Consider the following 24818-nt stretch of genomic DNA (forward strand, 5'->3'; position numbering starts at 1 on the left):
ACACACACACACACACACAGCAAACACACACAGACACACAGCAAACACACACACACACAGCAAACACACACACACACACACACACAGCTTCGACTCTCCTCTCCTCCCTCTGTAGTTTATTTCTTTAATACTTCTGTCCTGATCTGACCCCCAGATGGACAGTACTTTTCCAAATTGGGCTTTTGTTTTCTGTTGTGTGTGTTTGCTGTGTGTGTGTGTGTGTGTTTGCTGTGTGTGTGTGTGTGTGTGTTTGCTGTGTGTGTGTGTGTGTGTGTGTGTTTGCTGTGTGTGTGTGTGTGTGTGTGTGTGTGTGTGTGTGTGTGTGTGTGTGTGTGTGTGTGTGTGTGTGTGTGTGTGTTTGTGAATGGTTCCATGCCACAGTATGTTTAGCTGTGTGATGTTGTACTTCTCTTCTCTCTGCAGCCTCTCAATGTGCTGGATCCCAAAGTACTGGGCCTACAGGCTGTCGGAGGGTGAGTGACTTCTGGCTGTCCCAAATGGCACCCTATTTCCTATATAGTGCACTACTTTTGATTAGAGGCCTATTGGCTCTGGTCAAAAGTAGTGTACTATATAGGGAATAGGGTACCATTTGGGACGTTCACATCGACTAAACATGGAATGGTTTCCCAAAGTCTGCGTAGCTAAAATTGTTATTTCTTTCCACAACCCATGCAGCCGTACAGCTACAAGAGAGCAAATATATTCAAATCGGTGGTTGACAGTTAATGTTCTGTCCATGAACAAACTGAATTTATAAATTGAAGCACTTCAATGTTCTACGAGAGGTGTGCATCTAGGGAGGTGACCCAAATGCCACCCTATTCCATAGTGCACTACTTTTGACCAGAGCCATATGGGCCCTCGACAAAAGTAGTCCACTGTATAAGGAATACATTCTTAGATTAAAAGGTGCTATCTAAAACCTAAAAGCGTTCTTCAGCTGTTCCCATAGGATAACTATTTGAAGAACCCTTTTTGGTTCCAGGTAGAAATCTTTTGGGTTCCATGTAAAACCCATTCCACAGAAAAGGTTTTACATGGAAAGGGTTCTACTTGGAACCAAAAAGGGTTCACCTATCAGGACAGCCAAAGAACACTTTTGAAAGCCTTTTTTCTAAGAGTGTATGGTGCCATTTGGGATGCACACTATATTGTTAAAATAAATAAAGTTCTACTTTAGCAGAACACCAACCCTTGGTCTGGGTTTGGGTCGGGTCTGCTCTAGATTGGTAGGACTGTTTTGATTCTATTCCGCGATCTGGATAAGAGCGTCTGCTAAATGACGTAAATGTAAATGTAAAAATTCCTTCTCCCTAACTTGTACATTTGTTCTTCAGATCATTCAGTTTATTCACCCGTCAGCTTTCTCTCTCTCTCTCTCTCTCTCTCTCTCTCTCTCTCTCATTCCGTCATTGGCTGGCATACTGCACACATAGTATGTGTGTTGATATACTGTGGGTCTGTGAGTTTGTTTGTTTGTGCTGTGTGCTTGCTTGACTGTGTTTCTCTCTCTCTATGTGTGTGTGTTGATGTATGAGTCATTGTTTCTGTGCTGAAGCAGACTGCTTAATGTCTCTGTGGGCAGCTGATTAACACATCGGAGCTTTGGGGGAGAGAGCTGTAATTTGGTTGTGAACCCTCAGGCCTTCCATCCCCACCCTCAGACAGCCAGTCCAAACTTCACTCCACTTAGCCTATACTTAACTAGAGAGGCACTAGCAACTTCAGTTATACAGTATTTACTTACACCAGGAAGTCATTGGCTGTGTCCCAAAATCAAAACGGGTGCTCTAGATAGTTATTGTCAGGGGAAAACCATTGTTAAGGCTGTCACAAAATCTATAATACATACGCTCTAGTAAGAGCTCTTTTTAGAGCCTTCCCCAGTCCCCCTTTCTCTCTCCACCCAGCCTCTCTCCCCCAGCCCAGTCCCTGACTCTGACGTGGCCCAGCTTCTCTCTTTGTCCTCCCGCCTCTTCCCCAGTCTCTCTCCCCCAGCCTCTCTCCCACAGTCGCTCTACACCCAGCCTCTCTCCCCCAGCCTTTCTTCCCCAGTCTCTCCCCTAGTCTCTCCCCCCCAGTGTCTCCTCCCCAGTCTCTCACCCCCAGTCTCTCCCCCCAGTCTCTCCCACCAGTCTCTCTACCTCAACCTCTCTACCCCAGCCTCTCTGCCCAGTCTCTCTCCCCTGCCTCTCTCCATCTAGACTCTCTCCACCCAGCCTCTCTCCACCCAGCCTCTCTCCACCCAGTAACTCTCCACCCAGTCTCTCTCCACCCAGTAACTCTCCACCCAGTCTCTCTCCACCAAGTCTCTCTCCACCCAGTCTCTCTCCCCAGTCTCTCTCCCCAGTCTCTCGCCCCAGTTTATCTCCCCAGCCTCTCTCCCCAGCCTCTCTCCCCAGCCTCTCTCCCCCAGCTGGTCTCCTCCAATCTCTTTCCAGCCAGCCTCTCTGCTCCAGTCTTTGTCTACACCGTCTCTCTCCCCAGTCTCTTCCCAAGCCTCTCTCACCCAGTCTCTCTCCCCCAGTATCTTTCCACCCAGCCTCTCTCACCCAGTCTCTCTCCCCCAGTATCTTTCCACCCAGCCTCTCTCACCCAGTCTCTTTCCACCCAGCCTCTCTCACCCAGTCTCTCTCCCCCAGTCTCTTTCCACCCAGCCTCTCTCCCCCAACTTCTCTCCCCCAGCCCTTCTCCTCCAGTCTCTCCACCCAGTATCTCTACCCCAGCCACTCTCCCCCAGTCTCTCTCCACCCAGCCTCTCAGAAACATGGATGAACATTTAATTCTCACGTGAGACTGTGAGAGTTAGTTGCACCACACACATGAATGCACACACGGACACAGACAGACAAACATTAACAAGTCTGTTTCAGCACAGAAACATTGACTCATACATTAACATATCACACACACACACACACACACACACACACACACACACACACACACACACACACACACACACCTGGTCATTACTATTTAAAGCTGCTCTCGCCAGCTCACAGTAGTGTCCTGTCAGTTTTGACAACTGTCTCCTCTCACCTGCTGAATGTGTCTGCTACACTACAGAGAGAGAGAGGAGAGAGAGAAGAGAGAGAGAGAGAGAGAGAGAGAGAGAGAGAGAGAGAGAGAGAGGAGAGAGAGAGAGAGAGAGAGAGAGAGAGAGAGAGACAGAGAGAGAGACAGAGAGACAGACAGAGAGAGAGAGAGAGAGAGAGAGACAGACAGACAGACAGACAGACAGACAGACAGACAGACAGACAGACAGACAGACAGACAGACAGACAGACAGACAGAGAGAGCGATAGAGAGACAGATAGAGAGACAGATAGAGAGACAGATAGAGAGACAGATAGAGAGACAGATAGAGAGACAGATAGAGAGAGATCGGATATCCCTGGTCAGAATATCCCTAGCCTGGGCCCTCTGGTCAGGCAGGGTAGCAGGGAAACCTGTAGCGAGAGAAAGGAGCTTGAGGTATGACTTGTGTGTTAGCCAGCCTTTGTAAATCACCATTCCCCTGTTTAGCCTGGTAGTGCCCCCCTCTACACGGCATTATTATGATATTAATAGGCCTTAAACCTGTCTGCTTCCAACAGAGCTGGCTGCATTCTTTATGGCATTGACAGCATGCCAGATTTACGCCGCAAGAGGACCTTACCTATTGTCCGAGACCTGGTGAGTTATCTGCCTCAACAAGGTTCTGTGTGAGTTATATTATGGCAGGTTGGTGGGTCTGTCTGACTGTTTCTACATTACAGAAACGACAGCACCAGCCAGAGAAGCTGGGGTTGTGTTGTTGTTCCCCTGCCTGCCATTGGAGTCTGCTGTGTTGTATGAGTATGAGTGTGTCCCAAAGGGCACACTATGCCCTACATAGTGCACTATTTTTGACCGGTCCCCTGTGGACCCTGGTAAAAAGTTGTGCACTAGAAAGGGAATAGGGTGCCATTTGGAACGGATCGGATGTGAAATCTAACTGCTAGCCTGTCGTAAGTCATCCTACAGTTAGTTAGTGGAGAAAGAGAGAGCAGTGTTATTGAACGCCAGCGTGTTTCATCATATTGATGGGACTGTACAGTTTGCTTTATGTGAACATATCGTGAGGCCCAGACAACTGAGGCCCATACTTTATTGCAATTTATGGAATATTAATGATGTGGTAGAGTAGTCTACAGTCTTACCAATGGCTTCATCACAGATTGCACCCTATTCCCTTTATAGTGAACTATAAAGTAGTGCATCGTAAAGGGAATAGGGTGCCATTTGGGGGACACAATGTGTTAGTGCAGTCTACCATGCTGGGATAGGGTTGGCGCCAATTCCTTTCCAATTCAGTCCCTATTTACGTTCAATAAGGATTTTTCTAGTTTTGAATATCAATGAATCACCTAAATTAAATGAATTGAAATGTAATGGAACCCAACCCTGGTAGGATGGTTTCTCTATTAGTTCAGTCAGTAGGTAGTAATACTTGTGTAGTAGGGCAGTCAATAGTAGTTGTAGTACTAGATGTTGTTGCAGTAGTAGTAGTAGCAGCAGCAGCAGCAGCAGTAGTAGTAGTAGTAGTAGTAGTAGTAGTAGTAGTAGTAGTAGTAGTAGTAGTAGTAGTAGTAGCAGCAGCAGCAGTAATAGTAGTAGTAGTAGTAGTAGTAGTAGTGGTAGTAGTAGCAGTAGTAGTAGTAGCAGTAGTAGTAATAGTAGATAGTAGTAGTGGTAGTTGCAGCAGCAGCAGTAGTAGCAGTAGTAGCAGTAGTAGCAGTAGTAGCATTGTATTAGTAGCAATAGTAGTAATATTAGTAGTGGGGTAGTTGTATTAGCAGCAGCAGTAGTAGTAGTACTAGTAGCAGTGTAGTAGTAGTGGTAGTAGTAGTAGTAGTAGTAGTACTAGTAGACGCAGCAGTAGTAGCAGTGTATTAGTATCAGCAGAAGTAGGAGTAGTAGTAGTAGTAGTTATATTAGCAGCAGCAGTAGTAGTAGTAGTAGTAGTAGTAGTAGTAGTAGCAGTGTAGTAGTAGTAGTAGTAGCAGTGTAGTAGTAGTAGTAGTATTAGTAGTAGCAATGTAGTAGTAGCAATGTAGTAGTAGTTGTTGTAGTGGTATTAGTAGTAGTAGTATTAATTAGTATTATTAGTACCTGTATAGTAGTAATAGTAGTAGTAGTAGCATCAGTGTAGTAATAGTAGTAGTAGCAGTGTAGTAGTAGTAGTAGCAGCAGTGCAGTAGTAGTAGCAGTATAGTAGTAGTAGTAGTAGCAGTAGTAGTAGTAGCAGTAGTAGTAGAAGTGTAGTAGTAGTTGTTGTTGTTGTAGTAGTAGCAGTAGTAGTAGTAGCAGTAGTAGAAGCAGTGTAGTAGTAGCAGTAGTAGTAGCAGTGTAGTAGTAGTAGTAGTAGTAGTAGAAGTAGTAGTTGTTGTTGTAGTAGTAGCAGTAGTAGCAGTAGCAGTAGTAATAGCAGTGTAGTAGTAGTAGTAGTAGTAGTAGAAGTAGTAGTTGTTGTTGTAGTAGTAGCAGTAGTGGTCGTAGGAGTAGTAGTGTCTTTCTTGTGCTTCAGTGTTGGTTTTCATGATTCATCATATATTATCTTCCATATCAGGTTCGATTTCTTACCACCCTATTGAGATATTATACATACAATATAACCTTTAACATAGATCATAATAACCATAAAGGGAATTTTATGAAACACATACTCTGAGCTCTTAGTATCCAAGTACAATATTTCAATTTCATTCCTGGCGAAAAAGTACATCTGGTCGAAATTATAATATATTAGCTTGATGTTAATTTAAGGCTTATATAGTTTCTGATAACTGTTTATAACACAGTGAAGAACATGAGTTGATGCTGTATTTGTCCATATTTCTCATGAAAATTAATAACCAACAATGTCTTGGTGAGTATGAGGTTGTCGTTGTTGTTTCTGGGGTTTTGAGTGGATATTTGATATTTGCCATTCCTTACACAGACCCATAACAGCTATGGGGGATATTTTTCAGTGAGTTGTCAGATTTCAGGCGAACCCTCCAAGCTCAAACTTTGATATTTTAACTGCTTGGCAGGCAGGAGTTGAACGAACAAGACAATTAAGTCATATTATTTGAAATGTTGACAACTCAACCCAAAAATATATCTATCTGAGGACTTCATTGACTTCTGATTTAACTGTTCTGAGGCTTTTAAATCATTGTAAAAGCAACACTGTAAGAAGAACCTTTTACCCCCCCCCCCCCCGTATGAAGTCAGTCATCACTGTTCTAATTGGTCCCCCCTCTCATGTCTCTCCTCTGTCGATGTCCCCCATTGGCTGTGGGATTGCTTCAGGGCAGCAACAGCGATCTGATTGGCTGGGACAGGAGGGATCCCCACCAATCACAGTGGGATGCAAAACATATTTACATTTAAATAGATATTTAAAATGACTTCTTAGCTAACCATAAATATCTCCACACTCAGTAACATCCGAACTCAGGGTTTTAATATGTACTAGTAATGCCTGACTCAGATTATATTGTTACTTGATAATGCCTGCAGCAACCCGAGCAGAATAGCGGTGCATGTTGACCACTTACACCTACATCAACACTCTGGGTTCATGTAGAGGTGACATTCCCCTGCTTACAGAACCCATGGCTGCCCCAAACATGGCTGAACCAACACAACACCATGGTCATGGATGCCCCATGGATCTTTACCATAGCTGGGCTGTTGACATGGCTAAACCTGGGCCGGACAGCCCGCTGGCTGGAGACCTACTGGGCATGCAGGCTTCCCCAACCCAACCTCCAGGCGAAAATGTGTGCAGGGCACGACCTTGTAGGAAAGGGGGAAATGTGTTGTCTGCACGTTTATTCTACATATAAAGACACATTTACATCAAGAGGTTAGGTTGGGTTTCCCAGTGGGCAAAACTCGTTGAAAGGTTAGAAACTGGGTGTAATGACATCATTTCAATCAGCGTGACGTAATTACAACCATATTACAACAAGTACTTTTTTTCCAGTGGAATAAATCTTTGAAATTGTTTCAATAAAACAAGATTACAACCAAACTGGTTATTGTGATGTAATTTAAACCAATATGACGTCATTACAACTATATTACAACCAAGGTTGTTTTGGTTGTAAACTGGTTGTAAGGATGGCATCATATCAACCAACTTTGCCCACTGTTTTTTACTCCAGCCCTGCTCCAACACACCTGATTCCACTAATCAGCTGCCTCATCGGCACCTTCGATTAGCTGAATGTGGTGTGTTAGCTTGAGCAGGGCTGGAGCAAAAGCCTGCACCTGCAGTAGCTCTCCGGGAGAAGGATTGGCCACCCCCGGGCTAGATGATGGTAAAGACTGAGTCAATATTGTCAGCTGTCCATGTCTGCATTTTCCTATCTATCTGTAACGTAAGCTCCTCTAATATACATTTGGTCCAGACCTGTATGTGCTTTAGCCAACATAACATACTGTATACTGTGTGTGTATGGTGGCCATGACAACAGACTTCATGAGAGTTGGCTAGAGCACATGCAGATGTGGCACCAGGCTCTCCTCTAGCACAGGGGTCGACAAACCTGTTCCTGGAGTGTTGCAGGTACTGCAGGATTCTGTTCCAACTAGGCACCTCACCTGACCAACTGAGCTAACTGATCAGTTCAGTGATTGCCTAAAACCATTACACACCTGGTCTTCCAGGTTGGTTAAATGAAAAACATGAAGCGCCTGTGGCACTCCAGGACCAGGGTTGCCTACTAATGCCCTAGTATAAGGATATTTATCTAACTATATCTATCTATCTTCTCCCAACACTCTTGTTTAGTGGATATTAATGTTACTATGTAATGTACATGTTAGTTAGTTAGTGTACTGTGTATGAGTCAGTGGTGTAAAGTCCAGCTGGCGTCACTGTAAACGTACCTGTACCTGCGTGTACCTGTTTGTCCTGTTTGGTGTTCGTCTGTTGGTGTGTCTACCAGACTAACTAACGTGCAGAAGTGACAGCGGAAATATTATGATGAAATGCTTCATCCTACAGAGATGGGGCCAGGAGTTCTTCCCAGACCACAAGCCATGACCAGGAAAGACTCTGGGCGTTAGCGGTGATACAGTGAGGGAAAAAAGTATTTGATCCGCTGCTGATTTTGTACGTTTGCCCACTGACAAAGAAATTATCAGACTATAATTTTAATGGTAGGTTTATTTGAACAGTGAGAGACAGAATAACAACAAAAAAATCCAGAAAAACACATGTCAAAAATGTTATAAAATGATTTGCATTTTAATGAGCGAAATAAGTATTTGACCCCTCTGCAAAACATGACTTAGTACTTGGTGGCAAAACTCTTGTTGGCAATCACCTCTGTCAGACGTTTCTTGTAGTTGACCACCAGGTTTGCATACATCTCAGGAGGGATTTTGTCCCACTCCTCTTTGCAGATCTTCTCCAAGTCATTAAGGTTTCGAGGCAGATGTTTGGCAACTTGAACTTTCAGCTCCCTCCACAGATTTTCTATGGGATTAAGGTCTGGAGACTGGCTAGGCCACTCCAGGACCTTAATGCGCTTCGCAGAAAAACACCCCCAAAGCATAATGTTTCCACCTCCATGTTTGACGGTGGGGATGGTGTTCTTGGGGTCATAGGCAGCATTCCTCCCGTGATCCTCCCGTGTAGTTCTGGGCTGATTCCTCACCGTTCTCATGATCATTGCAACTCCACGAGGTGAGATCTTGCATGGAGCCCCAGGCAGAGGGAGATTGACAGTTCTTTTGTGTTTCTTCCATTTGCGAATAATCACACCAACTGTTGTCACCTTCTCACCAAGCTGCTTGGCGATGGTCTTGTAGCCCATTCCAGCCTTGTGTAGGTCTACAATCTTGTCCCTGACATCCTTGGAGAGCTCTTTGGTCTTGGCCATGGTGGAAAGTTTGGAATCTGATTGATTGATTGCTTCTGTGGACAGGTGTCTTTTATACAGGTATCAAACTGAGATTAGGAGCACTCCCTTTAAGAGTGTGCTCCTAATCTCAGCTCGTTACCTGTATAAAAGACACCTGGGAGCCAGAAATCTTTCTGATTGAGAGGGGGTCAAATACTTATTTCCCTCATTAAAATGCAAATCAATTTATAACATTTTTGACATGCGTTTTTCTGGATTTTTTTGTTGTTATTCTGTCTCTCACTGTTCAAATAAACCTACCATTAAAATTATAGACTGATCATTTCTTTGTCAGTGGGCAAATGTACAAAATCAGCAGGGGATCAAATACTTTTTTCCCTCACTGTAGCTAGCTGTAGTTTTGTTCCTGGTCAGGTCATGTGGTCAGGAAACAAAACACCTGGACCTATACATGTACCTAGACCAACACTACAAATACCAAGCATGGGTGCAATTCTGTAATGTTTAATGCATGTAAAGAATATGATTCTATAGATTGTAGAACTCTCAATGAATGAGATGAATTGTTCCATAGAGCTGACTTGTAATGCATGTCACAGAGTATCTTAGCTATAAAGCTCTCAGTTCAACCATGCTGTGGCTATTCTCTGTGTGACATCAGGGCGTCGTTTGAAATGGCATCCTTTTCCCTTTATAGTGCACTACTATCGGCCCTGGCACCCTATTACCTAAAGAGTGCACTACTTTTGACCAGAGCCCTATGGGACCTAGTCAAAAGTAATGCACTATATAGACAATAGGCCAGATCCTTATAGAGTCTGGACAAAAGTAGTGCACTTTATGGGGAATAGGGTGCCATTTGAGATAATGCCCATGTCTGCCTGCCAGACAGACAGCCTCTAATTGCATCTCTTGCTTTTTCTTTTCATTGCATCTGTGGAAACCATCAGGCTATGGTAAGTCAAAGCCCTTTACAAAATAATAACATTATACAAAATATATCTCTCTGTCTTCACTTATTGTTACGTCCTTGATAATTAACAAGAAGCTCGCTAGAGGTATATTCTTTGTAGTAGACATCCTGAGATGTCTGAATCGGACAGAGAGCTGTGTTTCTGTGACAGACCTGTGTTCAAACATTATTTGAAATAATTTGTAAATAGTTGATCTGTGCTTGATTGAGCTTGCATGGCTAAATGGACCGATAGAATAGTCCCAAAATTCCTAACCCCATTCCCCGACCAGCTTACACTCCAGAAAGACTAAAGAAATAGCATTTGAACCCAGGTCTACTTCCGTGAGGGTCTGTGATGGCAGTGCCGGGACGTGAAGACTATTATTTTGTTGCTCCATGTCTTATCTTCTCAGTTGGTCTGGCTGTTATGGCCGCGAACAAGACAAAGATTAGTTTGTGACACCAGTGTCCCCAAAGGAGAGCCAGAGGCCAGAGAGAGCATAGATAGGGCTGGCTGTGCACAGGCTGATTAAACAAACTAGATTAACCAATCAACAAACAGAGAAGCCCCAGACCAGACAAACTGAGAGAGTGCTGGTTCTTTTCTCTCTCTCTCTCTCTCTCCCTCTCCCTCTCCCTCTCCCTCTCCCTCTCTCTCTGTCTCTGTGTGTCTCTCTCTCTCTCTCTCTCTCTCTCTCTCTCTCCCCCTCTCTCTCTCTCTCTCTCTCTCTCTCTCTCTCTCTCTCTCTGTCTCTGTCTGTGTCTATCTCTGTCATTTTGTTTGTCTTACACAGTCATGAATCCATGTCAAATATGCACAGAAACAAAACTCATTTAGTAGTTGAAGATGAGTTTGATCTCTTTGCTCCAGTAAGGTTTAACTGATTAGATATAGACAGGGCTAATCTCTCTGTGCTGACTCCAAATGGCACCCTATTTCCTAGAGTGCACTACTTTTGAGCAGCTCCCATAGTGCTCAGGTCAAAATACTGTACATTACACAGGAAATATGGCATCCTTGGGAATGCATCCTGATTCTTGCTCTACAACTGTAGAGACCGGCTGAAAGTGAGGAGCAGACAGTTATTTGTATTGCAGATACCACAGTGACACGATAGTCAAGTTCAGCATTAGAAGGTATGACCCCCCCCCCAATGGACCTGCTTCTAAAGGACAGTGACAATCCTATTGCAGTGCTAGAAAACCACTTCATTTGATTATTAATATTGTGTCATGGTTCTTAGTTGCATTAATTTAGTCTCTCTCTCTCTCTCTCTCTCTTCCTCTCCCTCTCTATCTTTCTCCCTCTCTGTCTACACCTCCTCTCTCGCTCTCTCTCTGTCTACTCCCCCTCTCTCTCTCTCTTTCGCTCTGTCTACTCCCCCTCTCTCTGTCTCTCTTTCTCGCTCTCTCTCTTTCCCAGACTCTCGCTGCTCGAAAGGCAGGCATCTCGTTCGCCCTGGTGACTAGATCGACCCTGAACAATGAGGACCTGGTAGGTCGCCCCACTCACTGCCTGCATGTAAATCACTGGACAATCAGATCACCCAGGGGTAAAGAGGGGGAGGGACTAATGTGATGGCCATGCATAAAGGCAAAAGCACTGCCACAGTTTGAGGAAGTGAGTGTGTGTGTGTGTGTGTGTGTGTGTGTGTGTGTGTGTGTGTGTGTGTGTGTGTGTGTGTGTGTGTGTGTGTGTGTGTGTGTGTGTGTGTGTGTGTGTGTGTGTGTGTGTGTGTGTGTGTGTGTGTTTGTGGGTGGGGGGGGGGCTTTCATTGTGTCCGTCCACAAGTGTGTGTGTGTGTTCAGAGATGAATGTCACAAGAGCTGCATGGCATTGTACTGGAACTGTCCAAGAAGTGTCCAGCTAGAAGATAGATATGGTCAGATTAAATGACTAGATTAGGCTGTTTCATCACTGTAGAAAGTAGATGAGCTATATTAGCTTGTCAGTACAGTAGGAATGAACAGGTGGAGAGTAATGCTGCTGAGAGACAATCTGCTTAATGATGAACACTGCTGTGCTGTGCTGTACAAGAATCAGAAAGAGAGAGAAGACATCTTAATCGATGGAGGGAGAATTTGTTTTCCTTTCCGCTGACCTCCAGAGCTTTCTGCTTTAATTGATTGCAATCCTCATGTCCTTCCCTCCCTCCATTCCTCTCCTCCCACTAAATAAATAAAGATAGTTGGATGGGATGCTACATTTCCTAATATCACTAATGCCGTACCAGTAATGCTGTCTATCACAATACAGTCTATCACAGAAATGGGCATTCTTGTAGGTAACTATTACGTTAACGTATAACGTTTGTAGGTAACGTTATTACACTGTCAAAGTCATGTTCATTATATTGTTATTACAGTAATGTAGTTTACTGTATTACAGTTGTGTAGTTCAGTGGTTTTCAAACCTCTCCCCAGGGACCTTCAGATGTTTAGGAATTTTTTTGTAGCCCTGAACTAGCTCACCTGATTAACCTATTCAAGGTCTTGATAATTAGTTGGCTAGTTGAATCAGGTGTGATAGTTTTAGAATTGTTCAAATAAATATAATGGCTGGGGGTCCCCGAGGAGAGTTTTGAAAACCCCTGTGTAAACCTCTTCAGGATCCGCCCCTTTTTTTAAATGTTCACCTAAAATGACAAACTCAAATCTAACTGCCTGTAGCTCAGGACCTGAAGCAAGTATATGCATATTCTTGATACCATTTAAAAGGAAACACTTTGAAGTTTGTGGAAATGTGAAATTAATGTAGGAAAATATAACACATTACATCTGGCAAACGATAATACAAAGATAAAAATGTTTTTTGTTTTTTTTGTACCATCATCTTTGAAATGCAAGAGAAAGGCCATAATGAATTATTGTAGTCTAGGCACAGTTTAGACTTTGGCCACTAGATGGCCATTAGATATCAGTGTATGTGCAAAGTTTTATACTGATCCAATGAACTATTGCATATCTATTCAAAATGTTGTATCAAGACTGCCCAAATGTGCCTAATTGGTTTATTCATACATTTTCATGTTCATAACTGTGCACTCTCCTCAAACAATAGCAAGGTATTATTTCACTGTAATAGCTACTGTAAATTGGACAGTCCAGTTAGATTAACAAGAATTTAAGCTTTCTGCCCATATCAGATATGTCTATGTCCTGGGATGTTTTTGTTTCTTACAACCTCATGCTAATCACATTAGCCTACGTTGGCTCAACTGTCTGAGGTCGGGTCACCGATCCTGTAAAGGTTAATCAGAGTATAGCTGCAGAATGTGCGATCTGTTGTCCCATGTGTAGCTGCATATTATGGGATCTGTAGTCCTTAGTGTAGCTGCAGATTGTGGGATCTGTAGTCCCAAGTGTAGCTGTGGATGGGAAATGTAGTCCTAAATGCAGCTGCATATAATGGGATTTGTAGTCCCGAGTGTAGCTGCATATGGGAGTAGTAGTCCTTTTGTGGTTTTAAGTAGGGCGAGCAGATGTTGGTGTTTTATCTGCTAAATTGACAAAAGAACATTACACTGTAAACACCCATATGCTGCTGAGAGGAAGAGGATAGGGAGGAGAGGAGAGAGGAAAGAGGGAAGATAGATTAGAGGAGATAGGGAGGAAAGGAGAGGAAAGATAGGGAGGAGAGGAGAGAGGAAAGAGGGAAGAGGGATTAGAGGAGATAGGGAGGAAAGGAGAGGAAGAGGATAGGGATGAGAGGAGAGAGGAAAGAGGGAAGATAGATTAGAGGAGATAGGGAGGAAAGGAGAGGGTATAAGAGGAGAGCAGGAGGAGAGGAGTAGTAATGGAGAGAAGAGGAGAAGAGAAGAGAGGGGCATGGGAGAGGATTGAGAAACGGATGAGAGAGAAGGAGGAGAGGAAAGAAAAAAAAGCAAGAGAGGAGAAGAGAACACAGTGACGGCGTCACAGTGAGCCAGTCGGGTGTCTCTGATGTCATTAATCCAGCAGCAGGGAGATTGACAAACTAGTCCACTCAGGACAGATGTTTTAGCCAACTACCCTCCTCCCTCTCTCCTGCTTGCCCTCCCTCTCTCTCCCTCTCTTTTATCTCTATCTCTCTTCTCTCTCCCTCTCTCCGTCTCTTTTATCTAGCGCCTTGCTCTCTTTTCTCTCTCTTTTTCTCTTCTCTCTCTCTCTCTCTCTTTCTCTTTTTCTTTTCTCTCTCTTTAATTCTCTCTGCTTTGCTTTTTGGAGCAGAAAGATCAGGCCGAGGATGACTGTCTGTGTGTCCATCTTCAGAACTGTACATCTCTACATATAAAAAATGCACACTAACTAGACAATACATTGCCCCCGCACATTGACTCTGAACCGGTACCCCCTGTATATAGCCTCACTATTGTTATTTTACTGCTGCTCTTTAATTATTTGTTACTTTATTGCTTATTTTTGGGGGTATTTTTCTTAAACCTGCATTGCTGGTTAAAAGCATGTAAGTAAGCATTTCACTGTAAGGTCTACGCTTGTTGTTTAATCGGCGCATGTGACAAATAACATTTAATTTGACTTGATTTGACATGATATACACTGGCGTTGGGGAACTTGCCAAGTTGATATCTACCGTAGTTGGTAATTATTGACTACATATCCAGTTATTATACATCTATAAGCATTTCATGAGCTTGTTATAACAGCTCCCAACCACAATATTAAAGGTTAATGAACTATATCCATAGCATATCTATACCGCATTCATGTCATACTATGCAAGAGCTCATATTTAAGTATCTTAATAATATATACGTTATAACAATGACAGCGTAGTGTCATCATTATGTCTGTTATCAGAAGTGTGCTTCTTCCATACCAGTATTAGTGAATATGCCAAAAGTCCAAACCATGTTTTGAAAATGATGCTGATATATAGCCTGCACCAGGTCCATTTCCCTCACCGGCCGGTATAGGCCCATGATTTACCTTCCTCTTTTTCAATGCTGCTTGAAGATTCTGCCACGCTGGTATGGCAGAAGCACACTTTTGAGAACAGCCAAAATGATGACACTACTCTGTTATTGTAATGATGTATCGATTAAGATACCTAAATATGAGCTCTTGCATAGCATGACATGAATGCGCTGTAGATAGGCTATGGATATATTTTGTTAACCTTTAATAATGTGGTTGGGACCTGTTATAACGCGTTCATGAAATGCTTATAGATGTGTAATAATCGCATTATGGATGTAGTCAAAGTAAATCATTACCAAACAGGGTATCTATCCAAGGAAGCTCACATATAGGCCTTACCCACAGATCAACAACATATGTGTGTGACAAAATGGGTTTGAACCAATGTCATGCATCTTCGTGCCACAAGACTGTTAGCCCGCTGAGCTAATGCTTAGGCACTGTCACGTCAGATTCTGATGTCTATCCACTGAAGACTGCCATGACACATTATTAGACCAAGATGTTACATAACATGATACATATACGGTAGACGTTTAACATCTCTCTCTGTCTCTCTCTGTCTCTCTCTCTCTCTCTCTCTCTCTCTCAGAGATACAGCAGCTAGCTATTAATGATATATAAAAATGTATCAGCAAGTTAAAAGAGAACAAATCTCCAGGGAATGATGGCATTATCAGTGAATTCTATAAACATTTTCAGGAGAATATTGAATTTATATTTAATGTTTTTAAGGAGGCAATTGATTTAGGGGTCCTGCCTGTTTCTATGACACAGGGCCTAATTTCTGTAATACCCAAACCAAACAAAGATTCTATGATGTTAGAAAATTGGAGACCAATCACATTAATGAACAATGATGGAAAGATACTTGCATCCTTCTTTGCAGAAAGACTTAAAAAAGGTCTTGACCAAATCATTGGCGATACCCAGTCTGGTTTTATGAAGGGCAGACATATATGTAATAATATTCGACTAGTATTGGACTTGATAGACTACAATGAGCACATTATGGAAGATAGCTTTATTTTATTTGTAGACTTTTACAAGGCATTTGATACAGTTGAACATAATTTTCTTTTTGAAACTCTTCGATTTTTGGTTTTGGTCAACATTTTCAAAATGTAATTAAGACACTTTACAATAATAGTAACAGCTCTGTTTGTCACGTCCTGACCCTAGCAAGAAGTCATTTTCTATAGTAGAGTAGGTCAGGGCGTGACTGGGGGTGTTTTGGGTTGTTCTATGTTTTCTATTTCTATGTTTAAGTTCTAGTTTTTCTACTTCTATGTTGGGATTGTTTGGGTTGATCTCTAATTGGAGGCAGCTGATCCTCGTAGCCTCTGATTAGAGTTCATATTTAAGTAGGGGTTTTTCTTCCTGGGTTTTGTGGGTAGTTGTTTTTTGTTTAGTGTATGTCACCTGATGGAACTGTTGTCAGTCGTTTTGTTGTTTTTGTTTAAGTATATTCGTTAAAAGTAAATATGAGCACTCTACCCGCTGTGCCTTGGTCCCCTTTAGACGACCCGCGTTACACTGTTAAATTATCCCATGGAACTTCACAAAGATTCGACATTTGACGTGGAATTAAACAAGGATGCCCAATTTCTCCTTTCTTATTTTTATTGGTCACACAAGTTATGGCACTTCATATAAATAAGGATAGTTTTAGGGGTATTCAGATACAAGACAAAGAGATAAAATGTTCACAATTGGCTGACGACACCACAATTTTTTTGGAAGATCATAATGAAGTCAAGAAAGCTATTGAGTGTATTAATGCCTTCACACATGTACCAGGTTTATCTCTGAATATTAGGAAATCTGAATTATTTGCATTGAAAATATGTGACTTAAACTCAGTATGTAATATCCCTGTAAAAGATGTGATCACATATTACATACAGTTAGCAAAGATGAGAAAGAAAGGGCCAACTTAAATTTCTCTCCTATTGTAGAGAAAATTGGAAGGAGATTTAACTCCTGGTTATTAAGAGATCTGTCTTTATCTGGACGTGTACTTTTATCAAAATCTGAAGGTCTGTCCAGATTACTTTATACCTCCCTTGCCTTGGATGTTCCTCTGTCAGTAACTAAAATGGTTGATACGAAATGATTTAACTTCATACGGAGGAATAAACCCATTATTTAAGAAAAGCGGTAATATGTAGCACCCAAGGTGAGGGAGGGTTGAATGCTCTGGATTTTAAAACCTCTAATATAATATTTTAAATTAAATTGATGCAAAACTATTTAAGAAATAAGGATTGCATCTGGAATATCATCCCTAATTGAATATTCCAACAAATTGGTGGTCTAGAATTCTTACTCAAATGCAACTTTGATATGGGTAAAATCCCTATTAAGCTTGCAAACTTTCATAAACAAGTACTTATAACTTGGAACCTCATGTACAAACACAATTTTTCCCCTCATAGGTATACAATCTGAAATAATAAAGACATAAAATACAAAAACAAGTCTTTGTTTTTCCAGAACTGGTTTGACAACAACATTATTTGGGTTAAACAATTACTGAACAATGATGGACAACTATATGATTATCCAGAATTTATTAGAACACACAATGTTACATTCACTCCTGAGGTGTATCAAATTGTTGTTAGAGCTGTCCCTCAATGTGCTATTCTTCTTTTAGGAGAATATAACAATACTCCAAGTGCAACTGTTGAGGATTTTGTAGCCTCAATACAATTAGAAGGAATTGACATTTTAAACTATAAATGTAATAACATGTATATATGGAAACTATGTCAATATGTTACTATTAGCCTCTCCTAAAATGTACTGGAATGCAGCCCTAGGACAAGTGAACTGGAACAAAGTTTCGTTGTTATCTGGTAAATATTGTATATCTAATAAGGTGAAAGAAGTATCATACAAACTCATTCATAGAATCTACCCTGTAAAGACCTTTATTATACACAGATTTAAAATAGCTATTGATAACAAATGTGTATTTTGTGATTGTGACCCAGAGACTCTTGACCATTTATTTTGGGACTGCTCTTATGTCAGAAGATTTTGGAGTGAGTTAGAAGATTTTATTTTAAAAGAAACAACTATTAATGTTAATTTGAAAGACTCTGATATTATGTTTTATTTTGAACCAAATGATATGGACCCTGGCTTAACTTTCATTGTTAATTTGTTTATCTTTCATGGAAGATTCTTTGTCCATAAAATGAAGTGGGCAGAGAACACACCCCTTTTCACATTATTTAAGATAGAATTTAAATATTATTTTGAAATGATCAGTAAATGTAAAAACAAAAAGCAATACACACCATAAAAGTATTTAACAAATTGAAAATTAATATGTATATAATTAATATGTACTCTTGTTTGTATGTTTCTGTTTTTTTTGTATTTGTTGTGTTCATAATCATTTTTTTTATTTTTTTTAATAAAAAATAAAAAACAATAAAAAATGAAGTTTCACCGGATGTGCAAAAAGACTCCTGAATACTAGAAGACCACGTAAAAACACCAAAATATGTTTCACCGGATGTATAAATCTGAGGAATTGAAATATGAAGAGAGAGAAAGCCCATTGGCCAACAGTGGAGCGAGATGGAACTGGGTTCACATTCTGCTGATCGTGGAAAAGGACGATCTCAATACACTTTTCTGTTCCCAAAACAATAATCTATAAGAACACAATGCATTGAGTTTTGTAGACGTGACCCTATACCAACATTTTTGTTGTTTACAAGGAGTGCAAGGGCAAAATGAGTTATTGCATATGTGTACTTCACAGTGAAGTTATTCCCTAACGGGAATATGCAAATGTTTCTTTCTATAAACTAGTTCCAGTGAGGATTTCCTACACTGAAAAATGTGTTACAGCTGTTGATAAGTCATTTATAATAATATGGCAATTGTTTTCATGTCATAACATGAATATATATAAGGGGGGTCATAGCTATTTGCAATAGAATTAATGTTTAACCCTTAAAAAAATAAAAAAATTACAAAAAAAAAATAAAAAAATACAGCAGCTAGATAGCTAGCAGCTAAAAGACATGCAGACAGCTGGTAGCCGGCAAGTTTTGTTCTTAAAAGTTACAGTGAGGATGTGACTCACCTGATACTTATCCACGTCTGACAGGCCTGTATTAAACAGCACAGGGAGGAGGGGAATTAAAATTGCAGGCATAAAATATAAGAGGAATGGGAAAAGGGTAGAGGGGGATGCTCTTATCCAGGGCTCTCCTCTGGGCTATATCAGCAGCCCGCTCTGTGGTGTGTGTGTGTGTGTGTGTGTGTGTGTGTGTGTGTGTGTGTGTGTGTGTGTGTGTCCTACGTCCCTGTGTAATGCGGCTCAGCAGCCAGCCAGTAGATGTGATGATGACGCGGGTTTCCTGGCCTGGCCAGGAGCCATGTGATGTCACAGAGATCACTTCTCTGCAGCTGCCTCCTCACAACCTCCTCAGATTAAACACCAGTCATTTCTCTCAGGACCCAGTGTATGTGAGTGGGTGTGTGAGGATTGCTGGACGGCCTGTAAGACTTGTTGTCATTAAGGCTCTGTGGTGGCCTGCAGAGGCTGACTACAACAGCACCACCTTACATCAGCAGCGAGACCAGTGTGTGTGTGTGTGTGTGCGTGCGTGCGTGCGTGCGTGTGTGTGTGAGAGAGAGAGGGAGGGAGTACAGTAATTTATATTAGAGTGAGGGGAGGGAAGGGATGGAGGAGAGGAGGCTGGGAGAGGAAGAGAGAAAGAGGGAGAGAGGGAGGAGAAGTACTCAATAGCGAAATCATTGTCATGTCAGGGAGGGCAGTATGTCACCTCTCTACGTCTCTCTCACACTGTAAAAGGCAAATTTACTGCACCCATTGATTCTTTCAGAACAGTGGCTGGCAACACTCGCTAGGGATTCAAGCCTCTGCTTTCATTCTCCAGCAGCACGGCTGATCACAGCGAAACACACACACACATCACACATGCATGCGCGCACGTCAATTCAAAGAGCTTTATTTGCATTGGAAACATGTTCACATTGCCCAAGCAAGTGGAATAGATAATTAACAGAAGTGAAATAAACAATCAGAAATGAACAGTAAAGATTACACTCTTAGTCGGCGTTCCATTTCAGGTCAGGGCTCAGTGCAGGCCAGTCAAGTTCTTCCACACCAATCTCGACAAGCCATTTCTGTATTAACCTCGCTTTGTGCACGGGGGCATTGTCATGCTGAATCAGGAAAGGATCTTCCCCAAACTGTTACCATGAAGTTGGAAGCACAGAATATAATTCCATGCTGTAGCTTTAAGATTTCCCTTCACTGAAACTTAGGGGCCTAGCCCGAACCATGAAAAACAGCCCCAGACTATTATTCCTCCTTCACCAAACTTTATGGTCGGCACTATGCATTGGGGCAGGTAGCGTTCTCTTGGCATTCGCCAAACCAAGATTAGTCCGTCGGACTTACACATGGTGAAGCGTGATTCATCGCTCCAGAGAACGCATTTCCACTGCTTCAGAGTCCAATAGCAGCTAACTTTACACCACTCCAGCCGAGACTTGGCATTGCGCATGGGGATCTTAGGCTTGTGTGCGGCTGCTTGGCCACGGAAACCCATTTCATGAAGCTCCCAATGAACAGTTATTGTATTGACGTTGCTTCCAGAGGCAGTTTGGAACTTGGAAGTAAGTGTTGCAACCGAGGACAGACGATTTTTATATGCTACTCGCTTCAGCAATCGGCGGTCCAGTTCTGTGAGCTTGTGTGGCCTACCACTTCGCGGCTGAGACATTGTTTCTCCTAGACATTTCCACTTCACAATAACAGCACTTACAGTTGACCAGGGCAGTTCTAACAGGGCAGAAATTTGGCGAACTGACTTGTTAGAAAGGTGACATCCTGACGGTCACTGAGCTCTTCAGTAAGGCCATTCTACTGCCAATTTTTGTCTATGGAGATTGCATGACTGTGTGCTCGATTTTATACACCTGTCAACAATGGGTGTGGCTGAAATTGCCTAAGCCATTAATTTGAAGGGGTGTCAACATACTTTTGTATATACAGTGTAGTTGAGGTAAGAAAGGAAAATAAATAGACAGACACATTTAGTTTGTATTTACAATGGCATTTGTGTTTCACTAGTGGCAACAGGTCACACATCTAGCTGCTGTGGTGGCACATTGTGTTATTTCACCAAATAGATAGATATGTGAATTTATCAAAATGTGATTTTTTTTTCAAATTCTTTGTGGGTCTGTGTAATCTGAGGGAAATACAGTATGTGTCTCTGATATCATCATTGGCAGGAGGTTAGGAAGTGCAGCTCAGTTTCCACCTCATTTTGTGGGCAGTGGGCACATAGCCTGTCTTCTCTCAAGAGTCAGGTATACGCCGGCCTCTCTCAATAGCATGGCTATGCTCTGTACTTAGTCAAAGCTTTCCTTAATTGTGTGTCAGTCACAGTGGTTAGATATTCTGTCACTGTGTACTCTCTGTTTAGAGCCGAATAGCATTCCAGTTTACTTCGTTTTTTCATTAATTACTTGACATATTGGAAATAATTATCTTTTTATTTTCTCATGATTTGGTTGGGTCGAATTGTGTTGCTGTGCTGGGGCTCTGTGGGGTCTGTTTGTGTTTATGTTCAGAGCCCCAGGACCAGCTTGCTGAGTGGACTCTTCTCTAGGTTCATCTCTCTGTAGGTGATGGCCTTGTTATGGAAGGTTTGGACATTCTTATAATGGCTCTTTTCTATATTTTATAATTAGCCGGTATCATCCTAATTCTGCTCTGCATGCATTATGTTTTGTTTTACGTTGTACACAGAGGATGTATTTGCAGAATTCTGCATTCAGTCTCAATTAGTTTTTTTGTCCAAGTTTGTGCTATCTTGGTTGGTATTCGAGCCCCAGACCTCACAGTCTGAGAGGGTAATGGGTTCTAGAACTGATTCAAGTATTTTTTGCCAGATCCTATTTGGGATGTAGAATTGTATGTTCCTTTTGATGGCGTAGAAGACCCTTCTGGTCTTGTCTCTCAGATCGTTCACAGCTTTATGGAAGTCACCTGTGGTGCTGATGTTTTGGCCGAGGTAGGTATTAGATGTGTGCTGATCTCGCCCTACTGGTAGTCGTGTCCGTTTTATCACATTTGATACTCATAATCAGATCCACTTGTGATCGGAAAACCCAGAAATGAGCTTTAAATGCCGGTAAAGCCTATACTTTATTGAGCTATCACAGCTCAGAGTACATTGTTATGTTCCTTCACTCATTCACACACATTGTTCAAAGGTAAACGACCCCGACAGATGAAAATGGTCATTTACTTACTTAGTCCTATTCAATTATCAACAAAATAGGCTAATAAATAGCCTAGTGCATGGCTAGCTACTACTGCCTGCATTTGTTCCAGACACAGATTTAGATGAAGGTAGGCTAATTCCCTTGCCCCATCTATTGATTCACCATCGAGAGGAGCAACACTTCTCTCCCGACACTTATGCATCAACATTTGTACAATAAAAAAACTGTCTAGATTTGTCATTTTATTTTCAAATGATCTGTCGCTCAGAAAAACATGCCTGAGGAGAATAAATAATTATAGCAAGCAAGCATGGGCTTGGATCACGACATAACGACAGACGTCGCCAGCATTGGAATAATTATAAAGACAGACAAAGTAGGCCTACTAAACAATGCACAGTAGTCAGATAAAAACAACCATATGGCCTCAGCAAAGTCGACAGGAATGAACTAGATGGAACAACAATGACTAGCTATGAATTCTGATTCACACACGATGTATGGAGAAGGGAAGATGAGTGACTGTGAGTGAGTGAAACAGAGTAGCGCTTGTCGGTCTGGGGAAATGAGAGCAGAGGGAGAGCGGCTTGATCTAATCCAATCGTTTCAGCAGGCTCAACCGATACCCCGCCCGTTTCTTTAAATACAGAATAACTAGCCAATAGGTGTTTAGAGCACACATCGCATCTCATTGTTTGAGTGCTGACAACTGAAAACTATTTGTAAACTTGTAAACTATTGTAACTTTCCTGAACCAACACTTCCACTTTATTGAGGAAAAGTGTACTTACTATGCCTGTGATATGTGGTTGTCCCACCTAGCTATCTTAAGATGAATGCACGAACTGTAGGTCGCTCTGGATAAGCACGTCTACTAAATTACAAAAATGTAAAACCAAATCTCGGTTAGAGCCCCCAAAAGGCTAGAGGTGGTGCTGTGTCTGTCTGTCTGTCTGTCTGTCTGTCTGTCTGTCTGTCTGTCTGTCTGTCTGTCTGTCTGTCTGTCTGTCTGTCTGTCTGTCTGTCTGTCTGTGTGTCTGTGTGTGTGTGTGTGTGTGTGTGTGTGTGTGTGTGTGTGTGTGTGTGTGTGTGTGTGCTAGTGCATGCGTCCATGAGTGAGTGTGTGAGCCTGATTGATAGTCTGTGGACCACATGGTGGACTAGGGGCATTCATATGTCTGACCTCTCCACCTATCAGCAGTGAAAGACACAGGAATATACATTTAATATTGCCAATCAATAAACAAACCCAAATCAACTCACACTCATTCAAAACAGGGTGTTTGTGTGGCTGTAGTAGTAAGGCTGAGGCTATGGCATGCAGTGCTTGGTTGATATACACAAGTGTGTGTTCCTGGTCTTAGCTGATACATTGTTCCTTTATTCTTTGATTTCTGGTAGAACATGGTTGAGTTGTGCAGTAATAAAACACACTGGTGTCATTGAGCCACTTAGCTAAAGGATGCTCTTTCAACACTAATAATGGAATGACACCCTTGCCCCTATATACTGTACACTACACGGAGAATATGGTTCATATGGTTAAAATGGACACATAGCCCTTTAGAAAGTTGCCTATGACTGTAATGTAGAGGTTCAGCATAATGCACATTACTTAGAGTGCACATTATGGAGACTAGCATATCATTATGGACTGAAAAGTCAGCCTGGTTGCTCAAGAGCCAATTAGAAATCTGAAGTCTGTCCATGTACCCAGGACATGGGGAGATGCCTTCAAAACCGGCCACTAGGGGCAACGGTGAGCGCTATTATCATCAAGAAGGCTTTGGTTTTGCAAGGGCGTTGTAGACAGGGGTGGCGGATAGGTGTAAGCCAAGTGCTCTGGGTCCGAGGGTCGCTTGTCCAATCCCATTGATAGACACTTGTTTTAGTTGTTTTTGTTTGAACCCTATCCCAAATCATAACCCTTAACTTAACCATTAGGAATTAATACCTAAACTTAACCAGCCGCGAGGCACCAGTGACAGCAGTGGTGCAACCCAGTGTGCTGCTTCTATTTAACTTATTTATTTAACCTTTATTTAATGAGGCAAGTCAGTTAGGAATATCAGGAGGAGCAACCCAGGCTGTCCAAAACACCTAGAAATGGGATGTTTGGAGCAACTTTGAAATTTGACGTTTGGAGAAATGTGGACAAACGTCAGAATCTGAACTAAAATTGGTCAAACCGTGAGATCTTGTTGGGAAAGTAGCCTTATTAGAAAGTAGCATATAGCAGTGTATGGTCAGCATAATACACACTACTTGTAGTGCACTATATGGAGCATAGGATAGCATTAAAAAGCAGCCTAAAGCTGTGTGTGGTCAGCATAATGTACACTATAAGGGGAATTTAGTGTTGTGGACGCAGCCATTATTATCGTATTAGAAGGTAGCCTATAGCGATGGGGTTTAAAGCAACACAGTGTTATAGCTCATTTAGGTTTTAATGAGACTGGACTGACCCTGGGGACATTTGACCTTTATAGTGACCTCTGGCCTTAGACCTTCTCCCTTTACCTCCAGGGGTGTGTGTGTGCGTGTTTGTGTGTCTGTTTTATAATCTGACATCTGACCTCTCAATCCCACCTACTTTCTTTCTTCCCTCTCTTTTCTTCTCTATTTTTCTCCTTCTGTCTCTCTTCTCTTCTCTTTCTCCCTCCTCTGCCCTCTTCTCCTCTCCCCCTCTTTCTCTCTCCTCTGCCCTCTTCTCCTCTCCTCTCCCCCCCTCTCTCCCTCCTCCCCCCCTCTCCCTCCTC

The 24818-nt window shown here is 42.1% G+C and overlaps 1 protein-coding gene across 4 annotated transcripts in view; it reads left to right on the forward strand.

Moving 5' to 3' along the window:
- The window catches only part of LOC115203335 (protein unc-13 homolog C), a 201369-nt gene that overhangs the window by 15947 nt on the left and 160604 nt on the right, over window positions 1-24818 (forward strand). For 3 of the 4 annotated variants that reach the window (XM_029767944.1, XM_029767947.1, XM_029767948.1), the window contains exons 3-6: window positions 424-473; window positions 3603-3681; window positions 9842-9847; window positions 11270-11341. In XM_029767944.1, coding sequence (XP_029623804.1) covers window positions 424-473; window positions 3603-3681; window positions 9842-9847; window positions 11270-11341 — 207 coding nt within the window. The remainder of the gene's footprint in view (window positions 1-423; window positions 474-3602; window positions 3682-9841; window positions 9848-11269; window positions 11342-24818) is intronic. The other variant, XM_029767945.1, reaches the window with a different exon arrangement.

The sequence above is a fragment of the Salmo trutta genome, chromosome 12 (genome assembly GCF_901001165.1).
Source record: "Salmo trutta chromosome 12, fSalTru1.1, whole genome shotgun sequence".
NCBI lineage: Eukaryota > Metazoa > Chordata > Actinopteri > Salmoniformes > Salmonidae > Salmo > Salmo trutta.